The sequence below is a fragment of the Microtus ochrogaster genome (assembly GCF_000317375.1).
Source record: "Microtus ochrogaster isolate Prairie Vole_2 chromosome 14 unlocalized genomic scaffold, MicOch1.0 chr14_random_2, whole genome shotgun sequence".
NCBI lineage: Eukaryota > Metazoa > Chordata > Mammalia > Rodentia > Cricetidae > Microtus > Microtus ochrogaster.
In genome coordinates this window covers 653,913-680,705 of record NW_004949097.1, presented here as the reverse complement: position 1 = coordinate 680,705, position 26,793 = coordinate 653,913, and the positions used below count along the sequence as shown (strand labels likewise).

Genomic DNA, 26,793 nt, shown 5'->3' with positions numbered 1-26,793 from the left:
TTCCTGAATGTTTTGTGATGAGAATTTGTTGGTTTTGCTGTTTTCTTTGATCAGTGTGTTTATTTTCTCTATGGTATCTTCAGTGTCTGACATTCTTTCTTCTATCTCTTGTAATCTGTTGGTAGTACTTGTCTCTGTAGTTCCTTTTCGTTTACCCAAATTTTCCATCTCCATCCTTCCCTCGGTTTGTGTTTTCTTCATTACTTCCATTTCATTCTTCAAGTCTTGAACTGCTTCCCTTACCTGTTTGATTGCTTTTTCTTGTTTCTCTTGGTTACACGTTGTTCTCTTAACTGTGACCATCCTTCTGCCTCAACCGCCTAAGTCCAAGCATTGTCATGCCTAGTTCTGTATTTAATTTTGGAGTTGGGAATTCCTATACTATATATGATAAATTCAAACCCTAAACCTACACAGTATTTGGTAAGTTTTTCATTTACCACATTTTCAGTGGGTTAAGCTGAAACAGAACTTCTTTGCTTTCTCTGCTGGTGGAGAAATTATTTTTTTTCATTTGTTCCTGAGTGCTCTGTGCAGAAATCCTAACACAGGCTTGTTTGTATTCTAAGGTTTGTCTTCTTGTTATGTTTGCACTAACGTAGAAGCCCTTTAGATTCTGAGACCAGAGACCCTCTAGGGTTGGTGTTCACTCAGTCTTCCAAGTTCTTCCTTTTCATTCTGTTCTGTTTTCTTTGCAGATCACTCTTTCTTGATGCCCTAGCTCTTTGCTGACAGAAGTGTTTATATATTTTATTTTGTGTATCTGTACAAACCAAGTAAAAAGTTGTAGTTTTAGGTGTTTTGTAAAAGGGAGTTTTCCTGGTTAACTAGTTACCAAATTTCTAGGACTAGAAATTCTGACTGTATTTTGTGTATTGGAAGACAGCTGTGCTCACCACTATACCACCAACTCACCGTTCGCATATTGCCTGCTAAGGTACTTGGACTTGATGCATTCTTATGAACAGTAAAAATATATAAAGCTTGAGTGTGTAGTTTGAGTTCTGACAAATGGAAGATGGATGTGCCAGCAGTATCATTATAACAGATTACTCTACATATTTTAAGATTTTTTTTACTAATATGTATGTTAATGGCTTTTATAGGTAGGGTTAGATAAGTAACTTAAGGGTCATGAAATGAATTGTAACTTAGTATAGATCTGGTTCACTTGTTTTTTATAGCACAATTTTGATGTTACTTTTTGTGTAATTATATCTTGCAAAGGGCAAATATTGTCGCATCAGTTTAGATTTATTGCAACCAAAAATTTCTGAATATTTTCATTTTGGAAAGTTGGATTCAGATCAAATGTATATACCAAAGTAAGGATTTTAGCGTGTGTCTGATTTGTCAGTTTGACATATTTTTACTTTCTTGGTATAACAGCTTTTGATGTCTTAAAAACTCAATATGAGCCAGGCAGTGGTGGCGCCTGCCTTTAATCTCAGCACTTGGGAGACAGAGACAGGTGCATCTCCGTGAGTTCAAGGCCAGCCTGGTCTACAGAACAAGTTCTAGGACAGCCAGGGCTACACAGAGAAACCCTGTTTTGAAAACCCAAAAACCTAAACAAAACTCAGTTTGTATTTACTTTAATCCCCTCTCAGTTGAAATGAAGTCTCTCTTCTGTCCTTTACTCCATTTAAATATCAGGCCAGACACAGCAATGAAATTATTTTCACGTGGACACTAATCAAGCTTATAATAACCTGTTATTGGTTTTAGTGATTATTGGTGGATAGCAGATGTGCATACTGTTTGACAGTAGGACTGTAACCACACACCCTTAATTTTTTAATATCAAATATGTTTACACTTTTAATTCAAAGCTAGAGTAGAAGTCATTGAGGCCAAAATAAATTAGGAGACAAGTAGGCTACATAACTCAAAAGAGTTAATAACTGCTGATGGAAAGAGATTTTTCCTGTACAAGACTGTGACCAGACTTCTAAGAAGCCTGGGAGATGATTTATAAAACCTACTGAGTGTTTCCCTAATCTTCCTTTTGAATGATTTGGTAAAAATTACAGAGCATATTCTGTATTAATACTTTATTATTAGTACTTCTAGATAGCCATAGTCCCCAAAGAAGGCTCACTGCAATAGAAGACGAACCAAGCCTACTCCTTAGTCCATTCTCACCAATTAGTTTCACTTCTGAGTTCAAAATAAGATAAGTGGCAGCTGAGGTAAGTTTTAGATGGCTGGGTGAGGGCGACATTTGATCTTGAGACTGTTTCTGTTCTCCCAAGAGTTTCTTCTGCACACTCGGGTCTTGTAGCCCTCAATGCTTTCCAACCCAGAAACCCATCTCTAGATGGGCTCACATTCCTCACACTGCCTGTTTCCTTGTTTTCTAAGGAATAAAAAAGAAAAAAGAACAGGAAAAAATATTTACCCCTTAAAAAATTTATTATTATGAGTGCTATGCTTGCATCTATTTATGTGCACCATGTGGATCTCTGGTCTGGGGGCTTCTGATTTCCTGGAACTTAAGTTTTTGAGCCACTATGTGGGTGTTGGGAATGGAACTTAGTTCTTCTGCAAGAGCAGTAAGTGCTCTTACCATTTAGTTTATTTAGGAAGATTATACTATTTACACATTATTTGATTAATCTCAAAGCCTTTACCTTGGTATTAAAACACATTGAACAGAATTAAGATTGGAATAGAAAAATATATTATCAGTAATTTGAATATTTCATTTAAGACAGTGGTTCTCAACCAGTGGGTTGTGACTCATAACAGTAACAAAATTACAGTTATAAAGTAGCAATGAAAATAATTTTATGGTTGGGGGTTACCACAACACGAGGAACTACATTAAAGGTCTCAGCATTAGGAAGGATGAGAACCATTGATTTAAGAAACACTGTAGAATTTGTCAGACTTCAGGGACAAGGGCTGAGGGGTTGGGGGAAGTGGAAGATCCTAGGCTCAGGTATTTTGTATTCTTATCTATATTGCTGAATGCTTTTTAGGATGCAAGAGATTTGTGCTAATAAAAACCTCATAATCACAGACTGACTTTAATATTTTGTGGTATTTATTTATAGTATTGTTAAATATAAATGTAAAGCTCCTTCCTTTTTCATTATTCTTAGAAAAGTATTCTAGAATGTCTACATAGTTAGCATATGTGCCTGCTTTTTAATTAAACACTTGTTTTCACAAGCTGTTCTGAGAGGCACTGATAAAAAGGCTTGTGATGTGAAAATTCAAGGTCCCCCCACCTTGGCAAAGTGTGGGCTTGCTGGACATAAACACTTCTGAAGAAAATCTTGAGTGTTTTATCATTGTTTTACTTTGCTGTTGGCATGTGAGATTACCAAGATTGTCTGGGAGGATGATTTTAAATACTTTATTTTGGTGTTGAACTCTCATGTAATTTTGGGTTCATAAAGTAGTGTCACATATAGAGATTTAATTAGTGTTTTTCTGAATTGTTAATGAACAAATTGTCAATTGCTTTATAGGTATCTGGAAATATTCCTTAGTGTTTTTTAGAGTTTCATATAATTTTTTTCAAATTATATACCTACTTTGCGGTTTCTGATAGATCATTGTGAGCAAAGATAACACTTGGTTTTTTCCTGTTCTTGTAACAGTTTTTTACTCAGGTGAAGTTTGAGAGTTTCCTGAACCCGGTGGCTCAAGGACCACACTTGAGTAAGAAGGGTTAGCGAGGGATAGCAGATGTTTTCTATCAAGGCGCAAATAGTAAATAACGTACGGTTTGGCAGGCCACATACGGTTCTTGTTATAATGCCTTTCTTTTTTCTTTCTGGAGTTTGTTTTTCAACTTTTAAAATATGTAAGGATCATGTTAGCTTATAGAGCCATACAAAAACACAGTGTGGTCAGATTGCTGGTAATCACTTGTCTCTGAGAAAGGTGTATGCATTTAGTCGTTCCCAGAAACAAAAATTCTGAAAGAGTTCTCTTGACTTTTCAGCATTTTAGATGATCATGTGACTCGTGTGGCTTTTTTGACCTAACTTATTGATAAGGTGAATCACTATTGCTGCTTTGAATGCTATTTTGTTTTCTGCAGATTTAAAAAAGTTTAATGGAGTCATAATTTATATACAGTAAAATTCACCCTTTAGTTCCAATATTATAAACAGCTGCATACAATTACATTCTGTCAAAGGTAGAGCCACACATTAAAGGTGTAAGCAGATTTTAATCAGTAATATATTGCAGTGGGAAAAAGATTAGCATGAACTGGACTTGTACAAGGATGTTCATCCTACAAAGAAACTAAGGGAGGAAGAGGAGACAAAGGGAAGAGGTATAGTTTGGGAAAACTTGCCTTTATTTGTAAGCATATTATATATTAAACTACAGGGTGGAGAGATGGGTCCGTGGTTGAGAACCTCTGCTGCTCATGCAGAGAATCAGAACTCCTTTTTCAGCATCCATGTTGGGTGACTCACTTACCTGTAACTCCAGTTCCAAGGGATCTGGTATCTTCTGGACTCCTTGAACACTTGTGCCACCTGCACGTAGACACAGACACATAAATAAAAACAAACCTTAAAAGAACCTTACAAGTGGTTACTAGAACTAATAAGTGATTTGAGAAAGACTCCAGGTTGTAAGAGTGTATGCACCTGCTGCACAAATCTGCTTACCAGATTTTGACCCCTGGAGCTCATGTAAGGCTGAAGAGAGAAGCAGCTCAACAGAGACCTACTCTGTGCACTTATGCTGTGGCACATGTGCAGCCATCCCTCATGTATGCACACATACAGTAGCAAGGAACAATTGGAAACTAAAATGTTAAACTGCATAACTTACAATAAAACATGGACTGCATAAGTGTAAAAGTAACTATGAAACCTGCAGCTCTCTGCTGGAAACTGCAGAGGAGGAACTTAAGACTTCAAAGACCTAAATAAACTAAGAAATAAACTGTAATGGTGGATTGGAAGATGCAGTATTTGATATGCTAATTCACCCATGCTGAGTAACACTTTCAGTCATAAACAGACACTCAGCATAATTTAATTTAGAAATTGGCAAGCTATTCTAATACTGATTAAGAAAATCAGAGATTTGGTTGCCAATACTACTTGTTAGAAACAAAGAATAGTTTCATTGTTGCACAAAGGAACACAGGACAAAGGCAAAAGTAGCTCAGCAAGGCAATTTTTACAAAAAAGAATTCCAAAACAGACTAGCTCTTGCCTTCTAGGAGAGAAAGTTCAGTTGGTTTTTGTTCTAACTTAGTTGGTGACTGTGCTCCCACCCCCCCATTGCCTGAGGAAATTGCCTCACAGATGATGGAGTATAATGATAGGTCATTAGGGGTTAGTTTAATACTGTGTCCATTTAGCTGGATAATAATTGTAGATTTTCTTCTAGGGTCTATGATCTGTCTAGCTACAGCTTCTTGGGCTGATCATGGTACTAGGTGTGGATTTCATTTTGTGGAGTGGACTGTAAAACCTAGTAGAAAGTGGTCGGTTACTCCCATAACTTGTGTGTCACTGTGCACCAGTCATCATGTCTTGTTAGGCACAAGTTGTTATTGTGGCTTACGGGATTTATGCCTGGGTAAGAGGGATGGTTTGTTTCTCCTCTGGGAGCATTTTTAGTACCTTCCTATACTAGGAAAGCTAGCCAGTAGGGGTGACGTTTCCAGGTGAGTACCAGCTTGGTTTCTTCATGTTTTATCATTTAGGTATGTAGTGTCTTAAGCAATAGGGTCGTATCATCAAGTTCTGGAGGGTATCCAGGAACTGGCAATAGCCTATAACGTTTGGAGGTCTTCAGGGACTTCACTGGTCAATAATTCCAGAAGTAATTAATTCCTGGAACTGGGTCTTTTTTTGTGTTAGCCTTTTTTGTTTGTTGTTTTGTTTTTCGAGATAGGGTTTCTCTTTATCTTTGGAGCCTGTCCTGGAACTAGCTCTTGTAGACCAGGCTGTTCTCTAACTCACAGAGATCCACCTACCTCTGTCTCCTGAGTACTGGGATTAAAGACGTGCCCTACCACTGCCTGGCCCATTTTTACTTTTCTAAGTGTATGTTTAGATATATGTTAAGAACTTCTACAGTAATGGATTTCCATATAACTTTTAGAAGAAAAGTTTTTAGTGTTATTTATCCTTCCCATTTTCCCTCTTCTTCCTTCCTCTCCCTCACCACTTATCCTTTCTTGATCATATGTCCCCTTTAAAATTTTACTTATTTCTTTTTTCTTTTTTTTTTTGTTTTGTTTTTCGAGACAGGGTTTCTCTGTGGCTTTGGAGCCTGTCCTGGAGCCAGTCCTGTAGACCAGGCTGGTATCGAACTCACAGAGATCCGCCTGCCTCTGCATCCCGAGTGCTGAGTGCTGGGATTAAAGGCGTGCGCCACCACCGCCCGGCTTACTTATTTATTTTTATGTATATGAATGCTTTGCCTTGGTGTCAGATCCCTGGGATTGACTTAGAGATGGTTGTGAGCTGCTATGGCAGTGCTGAGAATTGAACCTGGTCCTCTGCAGAGCAAGCAGCTAGTGCTCAACCTGTGAGCCATCCCTATAATTCCCTTCTTTTTAAACTTTTATGCAGTGTATTCTATTTTCCCTCTCTTGAGAACATGGGCCCTTAACTTCCTGACTGCTATGAATATTCCTAATGAAAAACATATCTAAACATTCAAACTTGCTTTTCCTTTTTTTTTTTTTTTCTTTTTTAAGAATAGGGTCTCTATATAGTACAGGCTGTCCTCAAACTTATTCTCTGCTTGGGGTTACTGAGTGCTAGGATTATAGGTTGGTATCAGCATACCTACTTCAGTTTCTTTCTTGAGTAATGCAGTTTTGTTTAGGTTGTTAATGACTTGTAAGAATTGGTTTCAAAAGATTATTTTTAATTTTTTGTTTGTTGGGTGTTTTGCTTTCGAGTATGCAACACATGCTTGTGTCAGGTGCCTGGTTTCTAGTGCCTGGTGCCCAGTGCCCTGGGACTGGAGCTACAGAGAATTATGAGCCACCAGGTAAATGTTGGGGATTGAACCCAGGTCTTCTGGAAGGGCAGCCAAGTGCTCTTAGCTGGTATGCCACCTCTCCAGGTCCAAGATTTAGTCTCTTCCTCTATTTGAAAAATCTTTTAAAAGAATATTTATTACACTAATCTTACTAGTAAAGACAAACTACAATATATTGGGTGGATCAGCAAAATTAAATAATTATAAAAAATTAGGTACTAAAAGTCTTGAAAGGTTATTGGGGAAATTTGAGATCCATTTGTTTTAATCCCAAATATTTTTAGTTACATTTTAAGCAGTGATTGTGAAATTTTAAAATTCCCATTCTCAGATATTCCAAAGAAATAGAAAGTTTTTGTGTGGGAAAGGGTTTATTTTGTGCTTTGCTGCCATATATGGGCTTGGAGAGCTTTTGGGCCACCTGAGCTAATGTTTTGAGTCAACTGGTTAATGAGTGGAACACATTGACATCATGTATAAGAACCAAGCGTGATGACTAAACAGGTGTTGAGCAGACAGTCCACCTCACGTCTCTAAATCCTGTCTGGATTTTATTTTGAGACAGTCTTGCTTGTAAATATATGTGTGCACCACCATATTTGTCTTTTGTCAGTCTGTCTCTGTGTACATGTGTGCACTTGTGCACCTGTGCCAGTTCTCACCTGTGTATTGAGACGGGGTCTCTTGTACACAGCTGCATGTACCTGGCCTCTCAAGCAGCTAGTGATTTTTCCTGTCTCTTCCTCCCATTTCTTGATAGGATGTGCTGGGATTACTATGTGTGCCCTGCTGCATCCTGCTTTTTATGTGGGATCTAAACCAAGGTGGTTACATGGCAAGTGCTCTGCCCACTGAGTAGTCTCCAGCCCCTGTTTGAAACTTAATGGAATTTTATTCATCCTTAAAGGAAAATGAAGTTATGAAATTTGCAGGAAAATAAATGTATCTGGAAGTTATTTTGTGAGGAAACCCAGACTTAAAAGACAAGAACCGCATGTTCTCTTATATGGGGATTTTAGCTTTTAATGTATATATGTGCATACATATGGGTATGAATGTGGCTATAGGCCATGAAATAACAGGGAGAAAAGAGGTTTTGAGGAAGGTGGGGTAATGAAACATGTAACGTGGAGACAGTGGAGAACTACTAGGGACGTAAGGGTTCAAAGGGGGGACCAGGGGATTGGGGTAGGGGAAGAGGATCAACAAAAACAAACTATGCATGAAAATGCCAAAATGAAGCATAGTTCATTGTACTCTAACAAACAGTGACAAAAATACATTGATTGCCGGGTCCACTTCAAACCAATTAAATCAGAATATCTGGTGGGTTGGCTTTTTGCGGCAAGGTCTGTTTGGCCCTGGCTGATAAGGAATTTGCTATTTGTCCCAGGCTCATGGTTCTTGAGCTTCTACCCAAATTCTAGAGTTCCAGGCACTTGCTGTCATAACCAGAAGTTGAGGTCGCTCTGTCTGATTGGCAAGACTGGGGCTTATGCACATGCTCTGATTGCAGGGGAGGACTGGAGAACAAATATCTGCTATTCTGTTTCTGCACTTTTTTTTTTTTTTTTTTTTGGATTTTCGAGACAGTGTTTCTCCGTAGCTTTTGGTTCCTGTCCTGAAACTAGCTCTTCTAGACCAGGCCGGCCTCGAACTCACAGAGATCCGTCTGTCTCTGCCTCCCGATTGCTGGGATTAAAGGCGTGCGCCACCACCGCCCGGCCTGTTTCTGCACTTTTAAGATGGAGCCCTATCTTATAAAATGAAGGATTCTTTAAGTACACAGGGAAGTAGTTTAAATGCTGGGTACCCCCCACACCCCGATCTCCAGTACCAAGTTTCTGACAGCATTTTCTGAGTGGAAATGAATCCCAGTTTGTGGTGTCTTTGCTACAGCTTAAATCTTTCTTGTGTTTCTCCCCTTTCTAATGTTGGACTAATGATTGAGATATGATTGATAATCAATATAAAAGGAGATGGTGCAAAATTTTAAAGTGTATATAAATCAGGTCCTAGGAATGATCTACTTGGTCCCTTTGTTTTATTAAAATATTAAGGAAAAATCTGGCTTCTACTTTATGCAGATTACAAAATCAAAGCTTGGATACTTTAAAAAGGCTTTCCAAAGTTAGACTAGCAGCAGATCTACCACATGGATTAGGTCATGGATTACCACTGTTCATATGAGTTTAAGATAGGGACAGTTGGAAAGATTGTGAGAGCCAGAGATGGTGGATGACTTAAAGAAAACTTTTCTAGACACACCAAGGCAGTTACACATAGGAGCATGCACGGGTTGTGTTAGCATGCACAGAAGATACATGCTCCCCACCCCCCAAAAAGCTCATTTCAGACAGAAATATCAGTATCTTCTGTAAGCTTATGCCTCCTGTTTCTACAATAGCTGCCTCGTGTATTCTGTTTTAAATTGTCATTATTTACTGTGGAGTGACTAGCATGGTAGAAGTTACTATTATAACTGCAAGTCTTGAATTATTAAGTGTGCTAGCTAGCATTTTATTTGTTTATTTGTCCATCCATCCACTTCTCTGTCTAATCTAGTTTTTAAAGACAGGGTTTCTCTGTGTAACAGTCTTGGCTGTTGGAACTAGCTTTGTTGTAGACCAAGCTGGCCTCAAACTCACTGAGATCTGCCTACCTCTACTACTCTCCTAAGTGCTGGCATTAAAGGTGTGCGTCACCACCACTTGGCACTTGCTAGCATTTTAAATTAGAATGGGATAAGATTGCATATGCTAAAATACAGACGTAAGAAGGTATATGATGTCTTTTGGGAAGAATGTTTTACTCACCGTGTTTGGAGTAGAGGCAGGGCTGGTAGGACTTCTGCATTTTTGACTGAGTTCTGCTTCAGTCTGTGAAACATTTGTTACTCTTCTCAAGAGGATGTAAGGTAGGGAACATTAAAGGATGGATCTGGAAAGGTAGGCATCGTATAAATGACTCTTTCTGTTGTTCAGCTACCATTGTTTCATTACTCTCATCATTTTTATTCTTCTGTATAGAATTGAGAGATACACATAAAATGCAAGTTCTGGGGACAGACCAATCAAATTCATTAATGGTTTCCTAATGCTTTAATGAGACAAGTTGGGGCTGGAGAGATGTCTCAGTGGGTAAAATGCTTGCCAGGCAAGCATAACCTGAGTTTGGATTCCCAGAAGCTGAACTGGTAGCCCCAGCTGTAAGATACTGTAGAAGGCAGACACAGGAAGCTCCCAGGCTAACAAGCCTAGCCTAGCCTATGCAGCAAGGAAAAAGAAATCCTGCTTCAAATCTCATGGACACCCCTCTTTCCACATAATTTTTTTTTTAAATCAAATGTAAGCATCTGATTTCTCACATAAGAAATTTGACCTCTTCTGTGTCTTTATCTCAGCCCTCATGTTTTGTGCTACACTGATAATAAAATCTGTGCTCTGGAGTTTCTTATTACATATACTTGTGCCCCAAGGTGGTCCCTTTCCTTGAATGTTTCTTCTTCCGAGGCTCAACTCAAGTGTCTTTATGTCTGGTGGGATTAACCATCTTTCTGAGATATATAAAGGCGAAGAGATGCAGAATAGCATTAAAATCTTTACTGATGTGTGGGTTTTGAATGGTGAACACTCAGATTGTAAATTAGCATGTCAAACTAATGAAATCCTGCCACAACGCCCCCCCCATTTATTGTGAATTCTTGCTCACCTCTCTGCCAACTCATTCTTTAAATGCTACTTGTTTTGCTAAATCTTTCAGAAACTATTATATACTCAGCAGATTATTAAGAATCAACATGTAGAGGAGGGCTGGGGAGATGTCTCAGTGGTTAAGAGTGAAAGACCCTCAGAGAGGACCTTTTTCTCCGATGAAGACCCCAGAACCAGGACACTCCGAGACCAGGCCACAGGATGCAATTAGCAAGAGGTTTATTGAGTAAACCTGCGGGCGGCAAAGTCTTTCGGAGGACTTGGCGCGCCTGCCAACTGGAGGGCAGGCTTTTTATAGGGAAGAGCAAAAAGCAAGTTTACAGAAGCAAAAGCATGGTTATCGGTCAATCAGAATGAGGCGGGGTGTCAGCAAAAAGCAAGTTTACAGAAGCAAAAGCGTGGTTATCGGAATGAGGCTGGGGGGGGCGGCATGACTGTTCCTATCTTATAGATATCCTGTTTTGCAGTCAACCTGCTTTGTTGATGTCCTATCTTATTGACATCCTGCCCTGCAGTCTTCCTATCTCATAGACATCCTGCTCTCTCAAGCACATGGGATGTTCTTACGAGAGCAGGCTGGCTGCTGATCCGGAGAATTTTGTTTTATTTTAAAGCAAACAGGACGTTCCCCCGGGAGCATGCTAGCTGCGGGTTTTGAGGAGGGGGTCTGTAGGGTCTTTCAAGAGCACATACCATTCTTGCAGAGGGGCCAAGTTTGGTTCCCAGCACCCATCATGTCACGTGGGTCACAGCTTCCTGTAATTCCAGCTCCTGGGGATTAGATGCCTCTGGCTGCCATGGCTACCTTCACACACATGCACATGCCAGCACACAGATGTATTCACACATACCCCTAAAAATAAGATCTTAAAAGAATCACTGTGTGGGAAGTCATGAACCTTTGCAAAAGCAATACTTTTACTACTTCAAGAAATGAAAAAAAAAATCATTTTTTACCTTTTCTTATTCAGAAAAATATATAAAACTTAAATGTGTCAGAGGCAGTAAATCTTAAACATTAATTAACAATTTTATGTGTGTCAGATACTCAGGTTGATAAAGGAGCATTAATCACATTTGGGGAGGAAGTATTGCACTATTGGAGATAAACTGTGAGAATGCTGTTGTGTGGAGGGAAGTGGCCAGGTCATGATAAAGACTCTGGTAGATACTCAGCAGGTCAGAGCTAGATTATGCTAATACCCTGCCCTCTGCTCCTGAAGTGAGAAACCTGCTGAGTGCAAGGAGGGTCTTTGAGCTTTGTGAGCTAAGTTTGATTTTAATCCTCCTGTAGAGGAAGAACATGGGGGACCAAGAGGTAAATAATTTATTCAAGGTTCCTGTAGGAAGTGGCCAAGATTATGTTCTCTGAGGCCTGTGCCTCACTGTGATGGGATAATATATTTATAATTGTGAGTTACTGTTTTTAGACAAATATTGGTATTCATTCTTGTATATTGATACAAAGTTAAATTATATTGACTATTGTATGCATGCATGTTTCTACCTCTGTTTAAAATATTTTTTATGTATTGACATATATTGTATTGATATATATTGTATATATTTACCATATTGCAGTGTACATTTTTACCTCTGATTAAGATACTTATATAATGTTTCTGTATTGATATATATTTACCATATTGTAATGTATATTTGTACAGTGTTTATATTTGGAGGTCATTATCCTCATTTGTTACACAGTTGTTTATTGTCTTAGTCTCTAAGTTAGATAGATATTGAGAATTATATAGATTAATAGTCATCTAAGTTTGTCATTTATAATTAGACTGATCAGGTTCTTTAGATATATAGAGATTATACTCAGTATAGATAATCTTCAACCTCTTCAAAGAGCTGTAGAAAATGGCCTTTAATCTAACTAAGAGTTTCGTGATAGTGAGACACAATTGCTCCTGGCAACACCGCTCTATTCCCGAGAGAATGTTGAGCACCAAAGACACTCCACCTGGAGCCTTTCTTTTTGGCAGAACTGGCTTTGGGGCAAAGAAATGCCCATACCTCAACCATTGACAAAGATACAGAGTGTTCATCAATGGATAAAACAGGACTGTCATATCCTGCCAAGACAGGGTAAGATAGTTTTGAAAAGTTGCTTGCCTTTGAAAATGGTATGTCAGTTATGTTAGGCCTTAGCCAAAGTTGGTTGCTTCAACGCTGCTAATGTGACTTTGGGTGATTGCCCAGGTAGCTAGTTGTCTCTGTGATTTGTTGCATGTTTTAGAAGTTGTTTCACTGAACTTCCTAATTACCCAGGTAACATTATTTCCCTTCTCAGATCTTCGATGGGGTTGAAGACTATATAAATGTAGTTACTTTTCTTTCATGACTTGGCCAAGTTATTTATTATATAAGACCTAATCTAGTTAGAATAGGATATTTGTACTTATTGTATATAATTTCATAGTAGGTTTAGAACTCTCTTACTTAAACAAAAGGGGGAGGTGTTGCGGGAGGTCCTTCCGCTCCTCCAGCCTATAGCCGCTGAGATACTAGCCCATTGGGGCGTGGTCTCTCTCCCTTTAAAAAAGCGGCCACTTCCTTCTCTCGCTCTCTTCACTTCCTGCTCGGCTGGCGACTAGACTCCCTTCCTGGTTGTACAGAGGGCTGACGGTGATCTGTAAGTTTTTTCCCCTTTAAATAAATAATACCCTATTAATCATAATTCCAAACTGCTGTGGCATTGTTTGTGACTTACGCCTACATCACTGTCTCTCTTCTAAGTGCTTCACGAGTAGAGGACTTGTAACTGAAGAGTAACAGAACAGAATACAAACCCAGCATGGTAGCTCAGGCTAGCAATCCCAGCGTTTGGGAGGTGGAAACAAGAGAATTAGGTGTTCAAGGTCATCCTCAACTACAAAGGTAGCTTGGGGCCTGCCTACCTGAGACAGTCTCAAAGCAAAATAAAAGTAGACAGAAATAGCCTGGTGTAGTGGTACCTGCCTGCCTGTAATGTCAGCAGGAATTATAGCATGAGTTTGAGTATAGTCTGTGCTGTAGTGAGTTCAAGACAAGCATAGTTATGCTTGAGACTATATCCATATCATTTAAACACTCTATAAAATTAAAATCAACCACAAACTTGAGTATAAAAGTGAAAACACCTACAGCAGCTTGATTTTTAGGTATAGATTCCTGAGATAATTTTTATTGAAAATGCTGTCCATAGATGAAAACACTGGCAAAGTAGACTGACCAGGGAGCAGTGTAAAGAAAATGAAAGGAGTCATGTCAAGACTGTAGACGTACTGCTCTCTCCGTTCCTTTTCACCTCCTCAGTCTTTGCCTCACTGCCACCAGTTTTCAGTTTCCCCCTGCTTTCCCTGAAACATAAAGCCAGCCATTTGATTCAGCTTAAAACTCTCCATGTTGCTCTTAGAATAAAAACCTTAAGGGAAACATGGCCTGCCTGTCTTCCTGTATAAAACTATCCGGTATGGTATGAGCTAGTCCTTCTCTTACTCAGTGTAGACAGTGTCCAATCATCACCCTTCCTTTAGGAAGAATCTGCTTTCTTTTTAGTTCTTTAAACACCAAGACTATATAGCATGAGCATTGGAGAATGAGGTTTTTGTTTGAATTTCTTGTCTCCATTTGCTAGCTGTGCAACTGAGCAAAAGTTTCCTTTATATTATGAACCTCAGCAAAAACAATACTTTTACTACTTCAAGAAATGAAGAAAAAATCATTTTTTTTACCTTTTCCTATTCAGAAAAATGTCCCTCAATTTGAGCCTATTTTTATACAGTTTCCTTGAGACGAGGCATTCTGTGGGGCTGGCAGGAGTGGGATCTCACAGACAGTGCCTTGTTTTCAGTGCCCCACAGTGAGAGGTTTATCATGTTCCTTCACCCCACATTCTTTCCAGCAGAAGTTGTCATCAGTGTTTTTGATCTTGGCCATTCTTACGGGTGTAAAATGGAATCGCAGAGTTGTTTTGATGTTAATTTTCTTTTTGCAAATAAACCCTGACCTCAGGTTTTGCACTCCTGGTGTTCCTTGTCTGTATCAGGCATATCTGTATATTGGTTTCAAGTAGTAGATTATTAAAACGTGGAACAAAAGTGTCGGATTTATTTTCAGTTTGTTGTTTCTGAGAGAGCTTTTTGCAATAGTAATTAAAAATATTTTGTGGTTATGCATGTCATGGCTTTATTTTCTTCTTTTTAATGATTTTTAGGTTCATGTACTGGACAGACTGGGGAGAAGTGCCAAAAATAGAACGTGCTGGAATGGATGGTTCAAGTCGCTCTGTTATAATAAACACTGAAATTTACTGGCCAAACGGACTGACTCTGGATTATGAGGAGCGGAAGCTTTATTGGGCAGATGCAAAACTGAATTTTATCCATAAATCAAACCTGGATGGCACAAGTCGGTAAGATTGCCTTGTTTTAAATTTTAATTTTATGTATTTGACTGCATGAGTGTATGTGCACATAAGGGTGTGCCTGATCTCTCAGAACTGGAGTCCCAGGCGTTTGTGGGGCCCCTCTCTTCTATGCGTTCTGGGATCTGAACTCCATTTAATATGACTGCTCAGTAGGTGCTCTTACTGCTGACTCATCTCTAGCCTGCCATGCCTTTTTCTTTTTAAAATTTAATAAAGCTTTATTATATCAACCAAAGAGTGATAGAGGAAGACATCCAACATTGAGCTTTGGCCTCTAAACATATGCACACATGCACATGTATGTGCCGGCATGAATCAGCAGCATATACATGTGCACAAACATGCTCTGCTTCCTTACTCCCATGTAGCTATATTTCTTATGTGATGTCAACATTTTCAGCATGTAGACTTAGTGAGGCTTTGTTTAAAAAAAAAAGTCTGGTTGTCTGGGTGCACCTTTCTGTGGGTGACATTGTAGCACTCAGAATGCAGAAGGATTGAATCTCTTAATTTGAGGCAACAGAGAGGTAACATGGCTTCACTGTATGTGCAGGGGTGAGCAGAGGTAACATGCCATCACTGTATGTGCAGGGGTGAGCAGAGGTAACATGGCATCACTGTGTATGCAGGGGTGAGCAGGAAGGTAACATGGCTTCACTGTATGTGCAGGGGTGAGCAGAGGTAACATGGCATCACTGTATTGCAGGGGTGAGCAGGGAGGTAACATGCCTTCACTGTGCAGGGATGAGCAGGGAGGTAACATGGTATCACTGTCTCTATGCAGGGGTGAGCAGGGAGGTAACATGGTATATCATAGGATTTGAAAGTAGGGACGCTCCAAAAGAACATCAGCTCTGAGGGACAGTATGATGTGGCACATATTACGTTTGGCAGGTGGATTTCTGAATTCAAGGCCAGCTTGGTCTATAGAACAGAGTTACAAGGACTATCAGGGCTAAACAGAGACCTTGCTCAAACTCCTCTATACCCCCCAAAAATGATTGACAGGAAATATGGAACAATGGCTGTTCGTTGAAATATCTGGCAAGTGTTGTGTGTCCATGGGAAGGACAGGTGGAGTTAGGAATTTAACCCCAGTGAACTCTTTGAAAACAGAAGACCAGGGTTCTTACTCAGGTTAGGGCACCACATTGAAAGGAAAGAAATTGCCTGGGAGAACTGCTTCACAGTTGTACAGAAAGGCACACTGGAACAGGGAGAGATGAAGGGAGGAGAGAAGAGTTTTCAAGAAGGGGACACCTAGTGGCTCTCAGAAGCTAAACTTTGAACATCATAGGAACAAGGGGGATGTGTTTTGTGAAGCTAAAACTACTTTAAATATTGCTTTCTTTTTAAAAGTTCAGAGAAAATATTTTGATAAAGGAGAATCAGAAAAGAATCAGATGAAGTGCCGTTTAAAGTTACTGCAAAGGAAGAAAGAATAAGGAACAGAACACACACACACAGCATTCCAGAAAACTTCAACACAGAAGAGAGGGCAAACCTTTGTTTAAATATGACCAAAAGTTAATGTGAAATCAGTATAACATGTAAAGGAAAATGACACAAGAAAAGTTCTGAAATTAGATTACTAAAACTTAGAAAAATTTGTAAGTGGAAGAAAAATTATTTTAGGTAAAGGAAAAACAAACAACTGAAGAACAAAAAAAAATCTACCTTAAATGATCAGTGACGTAAGAAAGTTTGATAGAAATTAAAAGAAGGAAAAATGTAATTTTATAGATCTTGATAGGACATCTAATAGAGACTTTCCAAGTGTCTCAATAACACTGAAAGACTTTCAGGAAGATGTTGAAAAAAATTGGAATAAAAGCAGAAAGAAATTTCTGTATCTGAAATGAACAATTCTTGAAGTGAAAAATCACTAGGGAATTTAAAGGCAGCTTCCTTTAAATTTGAACAAAAACAACAAAACAAAACAGAAACAAAACAAACAGGAAACTTGAGATGATAGGGCAAGGAACAGCATCAAGTGGAGGACTAGAAAAAACAAAACTGTGAGAGGGAATGGCGGTGTGGGAGCTCATTGGGTGGACTAGTGTGTTCAACATCTAGATTCCAGAGGAAGAGGAGAAATCTCTGAAGAAACCATTGCTGGAAACCATCAGATCTGAAGAAAGACAGGAGTGCCAGTGTTTGAGAAGCTGTTGAACTTCATGCAAGAGGAACATAGCATGAGACAAATTATAAGCACATTTAGAAAAGCCAAAGATACATAATGTTGAAAGTAAAAAGAGAGGTGACTTGCTATGTACAAGGGAACTTGATTAGAGAATAGGCAGAATTCTTAAAGAAACAATGTAAACCAAAAGGCAGTTGGCCAGTTTTCAAAGGGCCAAAAGAAAAAAAAAAAGTAAACTTGGAATCCTATACCCATCAAAACTTCAAAAGTGAGTGAGAAAGTGAAACATTCCCAAATAAACAAAAGCTAGAAGGATCTTTCCATATAACAATTTTTCTTTGGGCAAACAAACCATTAGGGCACAACAGACTGGGAAACCTGCTACACTAGTCCTCCTGAAACTTGATGATTAGGATGTAGGAAATGTTCTTTGTACTTGGCTTTTGCATGGACTTTCCATAGTGCTTTGTTCATTTTTCTTGTCTAAGCCATGTCTTCTCATTCTCTGTCTGCAGCCTTCTGAGCTCTTGCTAGTTTCTCATATTTATTTAACTTTTCCTGCTGAGGTCTCTGATTTAGTGTTACCTGGTTTCACCAGATTATTTTTTCCAGATCTTATTGGTTTATTTATTACCCTATTATGTCTTAACCTATTTTAAAAACAAAATCATCGATAATTGAGATTGCTTGTATTGGTGTATATTTACAAATTTATGATATATATATATACATATATATATATACATATATATACACTAACACAAATACATTTATTCCTAGTCATTATTTTTAGTAGCAAAATTAGAACAGTTATTTTTCATTACTTAGCATATAGAAGTACAAAATATTTTTGTTGATGAATCATTTAGTCTTACAATCTTGTTGAATTCACTAGGTTTGGGAAGATTGGTTTTAAAAAAACTACATATTCTGTATACATAGTTATTTCATCTGGGTGGGGTGTTCCTTTGCTTGGTCACATTAGCTACATCCTCTGATACAGTGTAGAGTAGAGACATCTTTTGCTCTTCCAGGATAGGCATTTATTGCCAGATTAGCAGAATGTTAGGCGCAGATTTTTTTGTAAAGTGCTTTCTTCAGGTGAAGGAAGTTTTCTTTTATTCTTAGTTTATTGACTTCATTTTAAATCATGAATGATTATGGATCTTGCCTATTTATTTTATATCTATAGAAATAGTTGGTTGTGTTTTTTAAAAAAATAAGCATTGTAAATGGCTCTTTTAATTGTTAAACCAAGCTTGTATTTCTTGGATGAATTCACCTTAGTGATGATTTATAATTCTTTTTATATGTTCTGTTGAGGATTTTTATGTCCTTATTCATGAAGGATATTAGTATATATTTGTTTTTTTCTGGTATCTTTGTGATATTGTTACTTTAGAACCAGCCTCTAAGAATGAGTTGGGAAATGTCTTCTTTACCTTTATTCTCCCAGAGTGTGTTACCAAATATTTCTGTCGTCTGCCCATCTATTTTTCTTATTTATTTGTTTGTTTGCTTGCTTGCTTAAGTGTCTGGTAGATTTAATCTGTGATGCTGTATGGGCCTGGCTATTTCTTAGGGATTCTGTGACTGGCTGAGTTTGTTTATGCATCTCTGTTGTCTTCCTCCATGAATTTTTATTAGTAATTGGTTTCTTTCTAAGAATGCTTCCATTTCCTGTAAGTTGACTAATTTGTTGGCACAAAGTTGTTTATAGTTGCTCCTTGTAATACATTTTTTGATTTTTTTTAAAGTATGTTTTCCTTTCAGTTATGATGTTCAGTTTTAGTTTATACTTTTGTTTTTTTCTTTGCCAATATAGCTACAGATTGCATTTTCATCAATCTTTCAAAGAATCAACTTTCTATGTTATATCTTCCCATACTTCTTTTTGCCTTAGTGTACTCTTCCTTTTCCAGTGTCTTCCAGGCTGAGGTGGGTTGAAAGGAGGTTAATTTGCCATCTATCTCCTAATTAAGCATTTGTAGTCTATAAATTTACCTCCTTTGATGGATGCTCATAAATTTGTATGCATTGTACTTGTGTTTTATTTTAGCTCGGTATTTAACCAATCTTGTGATTTCTTCCTTAGCTAGTTTTTGTTTTTGTTTATTTTTTTTTTATTTTGAGTTGGTTCTCATTCTGTATGATTGCCTACATAGGCCACAGATTTGTGGTAATATTTCTGCCTCAACCTCTGAAGTGTTAGGATTATAGCTATGAGCTGCCTGCTTCGTGACACAATGCTTATATAGAAGAAAATGCGGAAGAATTTAGAAAATGAAAAATTGAGAAAGAAGTTTAATTTCTTGGTTCTTTATCCATTTTTATTTCTTTTATAAAAGATTTATTTATGTGTGAGTGTTTTGCCTGAATGTGTATGTGCATTGTGTGTGCTTGGTGCCTATGGAAGTCAGAGAGGGCAATTGATCCCTAGGACTAGGATGGTTGTGAACCAACAAGGGGTTCTGGAAACTGGACCCAGGTCCTTTGTAAGAGCAGTAAGTGCTCTTAACTGGTGAGCCATCTCTTCAGCCCTGGTTTTTAGTTTCTTGATGAATTCCAATTTGGACAGAAAAAAATACTTTGTATAGCTGTAGCATTTATTGATGGATGGGCCTGGAGTACTGGGTTACAAACCTGAGTCACTTCACCAAGCAAAGGCATGCATTAGTATGGATGCTTATATTTTAGTCGTGGAGAGTGAACACAGGCCCTTATGAGTGTTAGTGAGTGCTCTGTTTCTGAGCCACGTCCCCTGAGATTTAGTTTTTTAATGAGCTGGCATGTATAGTTGAAATGTAACAGTGGTAGAGAGAGCCCTTGCCTGCCGTTTGCATGCCCTGAATTCAATTCCCAGGTCTACAAGAAAAATAAGGAAATGAAAGGAGAAAATTGATGATTTAGGTCAACTAGTCAGTATGATGTTCTAAATTATGAATTAGTTGCCTTCCTCTTATGCTCAGTTTTTAATTTTTAAAATAAAATGTCTTGAATTTGCAATACTTTAAGTCAGGACTGGTTCATGTGTCGCAGATACTGTTTCCACAATCCCACATTTGTCCTTGCCAGAGACCGTGAAGTCATCCTATGAATGCAAAGTTGAACTGTTCTCTTCAGTAGCTTATGTATTCATGTCTGTCTCACCTCCTTCCCCAAGGCTGAGTATTGAAAAACACAGTTTATGAAAATATCGAAGTATTTATTGCCTTAAATGTTTGTTTGACTGAAATCATAATTTATTCATTTTGTTGAGAGCACTTACTAATTGAACAGCTCTGACACTGCAAAGTCCTGTGTCTTGAGAGCTGGATCTTTCTTTTTATGCAATATGTTTTGTTTGTGAAACTCTAGTTTTGTATTATGAACATATTGTGCCAATGGTTAGCTGTCTGAATTGAGAGGTTTAGTTATAGTAAAATAAAAACAAATAAAATAGCTTAGATAATAATTTTCTAGAGCTAGACTGAGTGCTGTCTGTCACTTTAGCATCATGTCTATGTTTTCAGTTGTAGTCACTAAAGTCATAATGTTGAAAAGCAGGCTCAAGCTCTTTGTTCTTACACATTAAGAGGGACAGACCTCTTGTTGTCTTAAATCTACTTCCTGGTGCCAACTGTTAACCCCTGGGGTTTTCCTCATTGCTTATTTTTTTTTTCCCTGCTGATGTTAATTACATGAAAGAATAGAAAATGTGAGTCTAGAGGTAGTTGCTGAGAAGGGAGACGGACAGCAACCTTAAAATTTGGGCTTCTCTGTCCTGTGATTTAGTTGGCCTACTGCTAAGCCAAGACTGACCATTCTGAATGTTTGGTTAGGGTTTTTGACAACTTGAAAACATATGTGAATTTTTTTCATAAATGGATTTAACCTACAGATATGTCTTCCTTAGTATGTATATGTGTTGACTCACTTTATTGCTGAGTGATGATGATGTCATAAAAGAAAATTTTAGAAGTTTGAGTTTTTCTTTTTGTGTTAATAGGCAGGCAGTGGTTAAAGGTTCCCTTCCACATCCTTTTGCCTTGACGTTATTTGAGGACACACTGTACTGGACTGACTGGAATACACATTCTATTTTGGCTTGCAACAAGTATACTGGCGAGGGTCTGCGTGAAATCCATTCTAACATCTTCTCTCCCATGGATATACATGCTTTCAGCCAACAGAGGCAGCCAAATGGTAAGTGATCTGGATTTTGAAATTCCAGGTTGGAAGAGCTCTGCAGCAGTCTGATGTCTGGCTTTAGTGAGGCCCTGGCGGGGAGGAGGGGCATATCCAAATGCAGTGGAAGACTGAAAGGGAAGAGCATACAAACAATTCAGGTTATTACACCAGTCTAAACCTTGTTGCGTGATACCTTTTAACACATAATGTCTTGTCTTTTATTTGGGGCTGGGATAATAGAAGTGGCAAACAGAAATGAACAAAAAAATTAAGAATGCTAAGTTTATAAATAAATGCATTTCTTGTTCATATTTTTTTTTACTGTTCCGATGTGTTCATGTGAGTGTGCTAAAAAGAATACTGATTGAATAGGAAGCCTCTCTTAACTCAGCTAATGAATTCCAGCACCTAAGTGTGCTGAATAAACCACCTGCTTGAGCATTCATCTGCATTCCTCCTCTTCCTCTATGTGTTTCTCTTTCTAACTTTGCTTCTGGTTTTGGTTACCCTTTACAAAGACATGGGGCTGTGTCTGCTGACAGTGACCCCTTGTAGGAGAGGCATGGATTTGGATTTTATGAGAGAATGGTAAATGTTTGGGGCTTGTCTGTAAATAAATGTCTGCTGTGTGTCTGAGTATATTTCAAATAGTTTTCCATAGCCAAGAAGGAAGAGTGCTTGGATTTTGAGTTGTTTGATACTAGTTCTTTCCAGTTAGGGGGATTTAATCAAATATTGAATGTGTTACATTGGAGTTTGATGACTGAGATCATAAAAGCATTTTAAAATAGATGTGTTAATCTATGTAAAAATAAAATGTTTATGTAGTCCTTTGTGAACTTTGTATTCTCATGATTAGTCCTCAGAAAGTCTCCAAACCTTGTTTTAAATGACATAGTTGATCCTTTGTTTTACTGGCTTGAGAATATTAGTTATTTTTGATGATTTATGTTTATGTCTTATGTTGTATTGCTCTCTATCTTTTTTTTCTTTCAAGGTCTTTGAGGATGCTCTCTATTCTATATTGATATTTCCATGAATGTTATTTGAATATATCCATTTCTACAGTGTTCATAGCTTGGCTTTTTCTTTTTGGGGGTCTCTGTCTCTTATTCTTGCTTTCTCTCTCTTTTTTGCAGTGCTACAGACTGACTCTAGGTTTTGTACATTCTAGACAACTACTCAAAACATTAAACTACAACTCAGACTGTTAAAAAATTAAAATAAGAATGGAAACAGGATCCCACATATCTTACACTGCCCTTCCCCCAGTTCCACTGTGAACTAACCTTGAGCTCCAGTTCCTAGTGGGGGATTTGGGGTGTGTGTCATTGTGCCTGTCTTTCTGTGTTCCACGTTCCCTCCTGTAGTCTATTGAATTTGTCTTTTTCATCTTGTTCATTCCAAAGGATGGCTTTCCAAAATTCTAATTGTATTTCTTGGCTTTCATACCCTCTGCCCCAGCATGTTCCCGTTCTTGATGTCCCCCCGTCTACAGGAATCTTAGCCTCTGTTCAACAGTGCTCTCCTTGCTGCTTCCCAGTGCCTGGTTTCCAAGTTTTTATTCTGAAGGCTTTTTACCACACCCAACATGTTCAGAATGACCCCTCCTGTCCTTCAGGGCGCCTGCTGGGCCTCCTGCATTCTGTGAAGATTTTCCTCCCAGCTTTTTAAACACTTAGATTAATTCCTCATTGATTGTCCACCCTCTTTTAGTTGAAATGTGCAATATAATATTTAGCTTCCTTGTTTTCTTTCCATTTCCATAGTTTATTATTTTAACTCACTAATAAGTTTTTAAGTTCCATTAGGGCAAAGACCTTCTGCTTTTCTTCTTAGTTACTTCTCTTTGGATTAAAAAACCCACTAAGTTTTTACTAATTAATTCCTTTCCTTACAGATGGTTGGTAGTCAAGCACCTGGAGGAAATTTGGTAGTCATTTTGGTTTATCACAGTTGCTCATGTTATGGTTGTTAACCTTTGTGTATCCAGAGTGAGTGAGGTCATCCCTAATCATTGGTATTAATCAGTGTGATTTATATTTGACAGCTACAAATCCATGTGGAATTGATAATGGTGGTTGTTCCCACTTGTGTTTGATGTCTCCAATCAAGCCTTTTTATCAGTGTGCTTGTCCAACTGGGGTCAGGCTTCTGGAAAATGGAAAAACCTGCAAAGATGGTAAGATCGTTATTATTCAAGTGAGAAAAAAAAATCCTGAGAGCAGTTGGATTCTATATGAACAACTTTGTATTTCTTTGGTAAACTCTAGCTTTGGCAGTGCTTTGGGAGACTAGTCACTCAGGTGGCTGCTAGCAGAGGTGGTTTATGTTTTGTGGCATCTTTTTATGTTATTTATTTAGTACTTAAGAAACATTGTGTTTTTGGAAAAAACAAATTGACAAACAGGTACTGTTTCTCTTGGCAAATTTCATAGCCACTGAAATCTCATAATACTTAGGTAACACCAGTAAATAAAAAAGAACTAAATGAAAATTATTAAACTTTTATTGGTGAAGAATAAAATGGAATAGGTAAAGTTTTCTATTAAACTATTAAAAGATATTTTTGAGTGCCCTTTAATGACAAAGAAGTACCTTAAGAAAAAGTTCCTCATTGTACTATTAAAGTAACTTTTTTTCTTTAACTCAGATGGTCCTCTTGTCCTTTTCTTCTCACTCTTATTAATTCTCTATAGATAGAGGACATGTTGGAGAAGGGCACAGGCTTAGGACATTGCAAGGGGCTTTTAGTTTGGGAGAACACCAGCACTTTTTGTCTTAATGAGGATGTTATTCTTCATTCTTACTCCTATGGGTCACCATTCTCTGGCAACAAGCAGGATCTGGTAAGAAAATTGTTATATGTGGAGCGGCTTCTTTATCTTCCTCGGAAAGCCTGGCGCCTTTCTTCCAGAGCATGTTAGAGAGCTCCTGGCAAGGAGGTCAGCGAGTCAGTGAGATGGAATTGAGTCAATTTAGTGGATGTTTATTATGAGTTGGCGTTGATAAATTATCCTCATAGTCAAAGGTGAAGCTGGCTGACTCTTGTCAGATGGTTTCCATGGTAAACAGTGATTCGGTTTCAACTTAAACAAAAGGGTTTTTGTAGCATTACTTTTCTGTTTAAAAATGTACCTTGACATTGAAAACGAGGATTTATTTCAGCAGTGGAAGTTTGTCTTCTTCACAGTGTACATGTACATGTTTAAGCAGTTCTGAGTTCCAGGTGCATATTTAGCACCTAATAGTCTGAAGTTCTATATTGTTTTGATTATCTTGCTCAAATTAATAGTTCTGTGAATTCTTTGTAAGGTTTGATCTGTCTTTGTCAGTTAGCATGGGCAGTGAGTGTGCAGCATCGTTCCCGCTGTGCCTGCAGTTACCGTTTGTGTTTCATCCTCTCCGGTTTAGCGTTCATGTATAGTCGGCCCTCCACTCAGACAGCTGATGCTGAAATTGTTCTCTTCTCTTCTTGCTTTTGCAGCTATGATTCCAAATTCATATTTAAATTTATATGCTAGTATTTCTTTACACACATTTTAGCTGGGATTTTTTTTTCTCCTTGCTCATTCAGTTGACAGTTTACATATTATTTTTATTAGTCCTTAGATGATTATTTTGCTGGTGTTTTACTTGAACATTAAAACAAACAAAAATATTAAGCTTAATATTTTTATTTTTAATTATGTTTTCATTGGATCCTATGTAAGAATTTCAGAAATTTGCCAGGTGGTGATGGCGCATGCACTCGGGAGGCAGAGGCAGGCCAATCGCTGAGTTCAAGGCCAGCCTGGTTTATAAGAGCTGGTTTCAGGACAGCCAGAACTATTACACAGAGAAACCCTGTCTTGAAAAACTTAAATTTTTTTTTGATTTATAACTCTGTCTTTATTTTTAATGATATATTAGCTGATGATACTTACTGAATACTTTATGATTAGTACCTTCCAGAATATTATATTTATCCTTAATTTTTATATTTAGCTGAATCTAGGTTTACAGTGACTGTGTTTCTTCTCAGTTTGTTTCCCTACTTGAACCAGATTTTATTGGCTCAAATACTCTTAACCACTGTTGCACTTCTTAAGTTCCCTTCTCCACAGCTTCCCTTGTCCACAGTGCTGTTGGATATTGCTCTGTGTTTCTTTAACAGAGAGACAGTTTATGTGCCGTAACATTCTTCTGTTTCAGAATTCAGTTTTTAACATTTTATCCTAGTTTTTTTTATCATTGTGTGCACACATGTTACGAGCACACTTTTGCATGCCTATGTCTGTTCATGTGTACAGGTGTACATGGAGGCCAGAGAACAAATTCAAGTGTCGCTTTCCAGGTGCCTCCCCCTTTTTTTCCCTTTGGAGGTAGGTCTCTGGCATGGAATTTGCCAAGTGCCCTGTGCCCTATGAGACACAGGGATCTACCTATCTTTGCCTTTCTCCCAGGATTGCTCGTGCATTGCCACCATGGCTGGCTTTTGTCTGTGGGCTGAGGGGGTGAGACTTGGGTCTTTATGGTTATAAGGCAAGCAGTCCACACCCCCAACCCTTCTGGACCTCTAAAACATGCTTCTTGAAAAAAGCTCTGGAGTCTACAAATTTCTTCCTCCATTACTGCTTAGCTATGAGAAATGAAATGATGATTGATTACTTTTGCATACCTTTATCCAGGGGTTATCCAGTAAATCAGCAAGTGTGGATTGCAGCTTGATTTGGAGAGTTAGCCATTACGGAGTTTGCACTGACTTCTGTTTCACAGTATCACGTTTTAGTTCTACTCTAGGGAGAGCAGAATAAACTCAGTTAATTCCAATTCCTGAGGACTTCTACGTGCTTTATATAGATGGGTTAAACTTTGCCTGTGACATTCAAATGATTGCTTGATTTTACTTTGTTGTTTTAGGTGCCACTGAACTATTGCTCTTAGCCCGACGGACAGACTTGAGGCGCATTTCTTTGGATACACCAGATTTTACTGACATTGTCCTGCAGTTGGAAGACATCCGGCATGCCATCGCCATAGACTATGACCCTGTAGAAGGCTATATCTACTGGACTGATGATGAAGTGAGGGCCATCCGTCGTTCCTTCATAGATGGATCTGGTAGTCAGTTTGTGGTCACTGCCCAGATCGTCCATCCTGATGGTATTGCTGTTGACTGGGTTGCAAGAAACCTGTACTGGACAGACACTGGCACTGATCGGATAGAGGTGACAAGGCTCAATGGGACCATGAGGAAGATTCTGATTTCAGAGGACTTAGAGGAGCCCCGGGCTATTGTGCTAGATCCCATGGTTGGGTAAGAAGCACTTATATTAGTAATCCCTCTCCTCTCCTCTCCTCTCCTCTCCTCTCCTCTCCTC

At 38.3% G+C, this 26,793-nt stretch overlaps 1 protein-coding gene across 1 annotated transcript in view; it reads left to right on the top strand.

Annotated features, from left to right (window-relative positions):
• The window catches only part of Lrp6 (LDL receptor related protein 6), a 130,078-nt gene that overhangs the window by 38,011 nt on the left and 65,274 nt on the right, over positions 1-26,793 (top strand). Inside the window, exons 3-6 of the mRNA XM_005364492.2 lie at positions 14,905-15,102; positions 21,249-21,445; positions 23,481-23,612; positions 26,333-26,729. Of these exons, the coding sequence (XP_005364549.1) occupies positions 14,905-15,102; positions 21,249-21,445; positions 23,481-23,612; positions 26,333-26,729 (924 nt within the window). The remainder of the gene's footprint in view (positions 1-14,904; positions 15,103-21,248; positions 21,446-23,480; positions 23,613-26,332; positions 26,730-26,793) is intronic.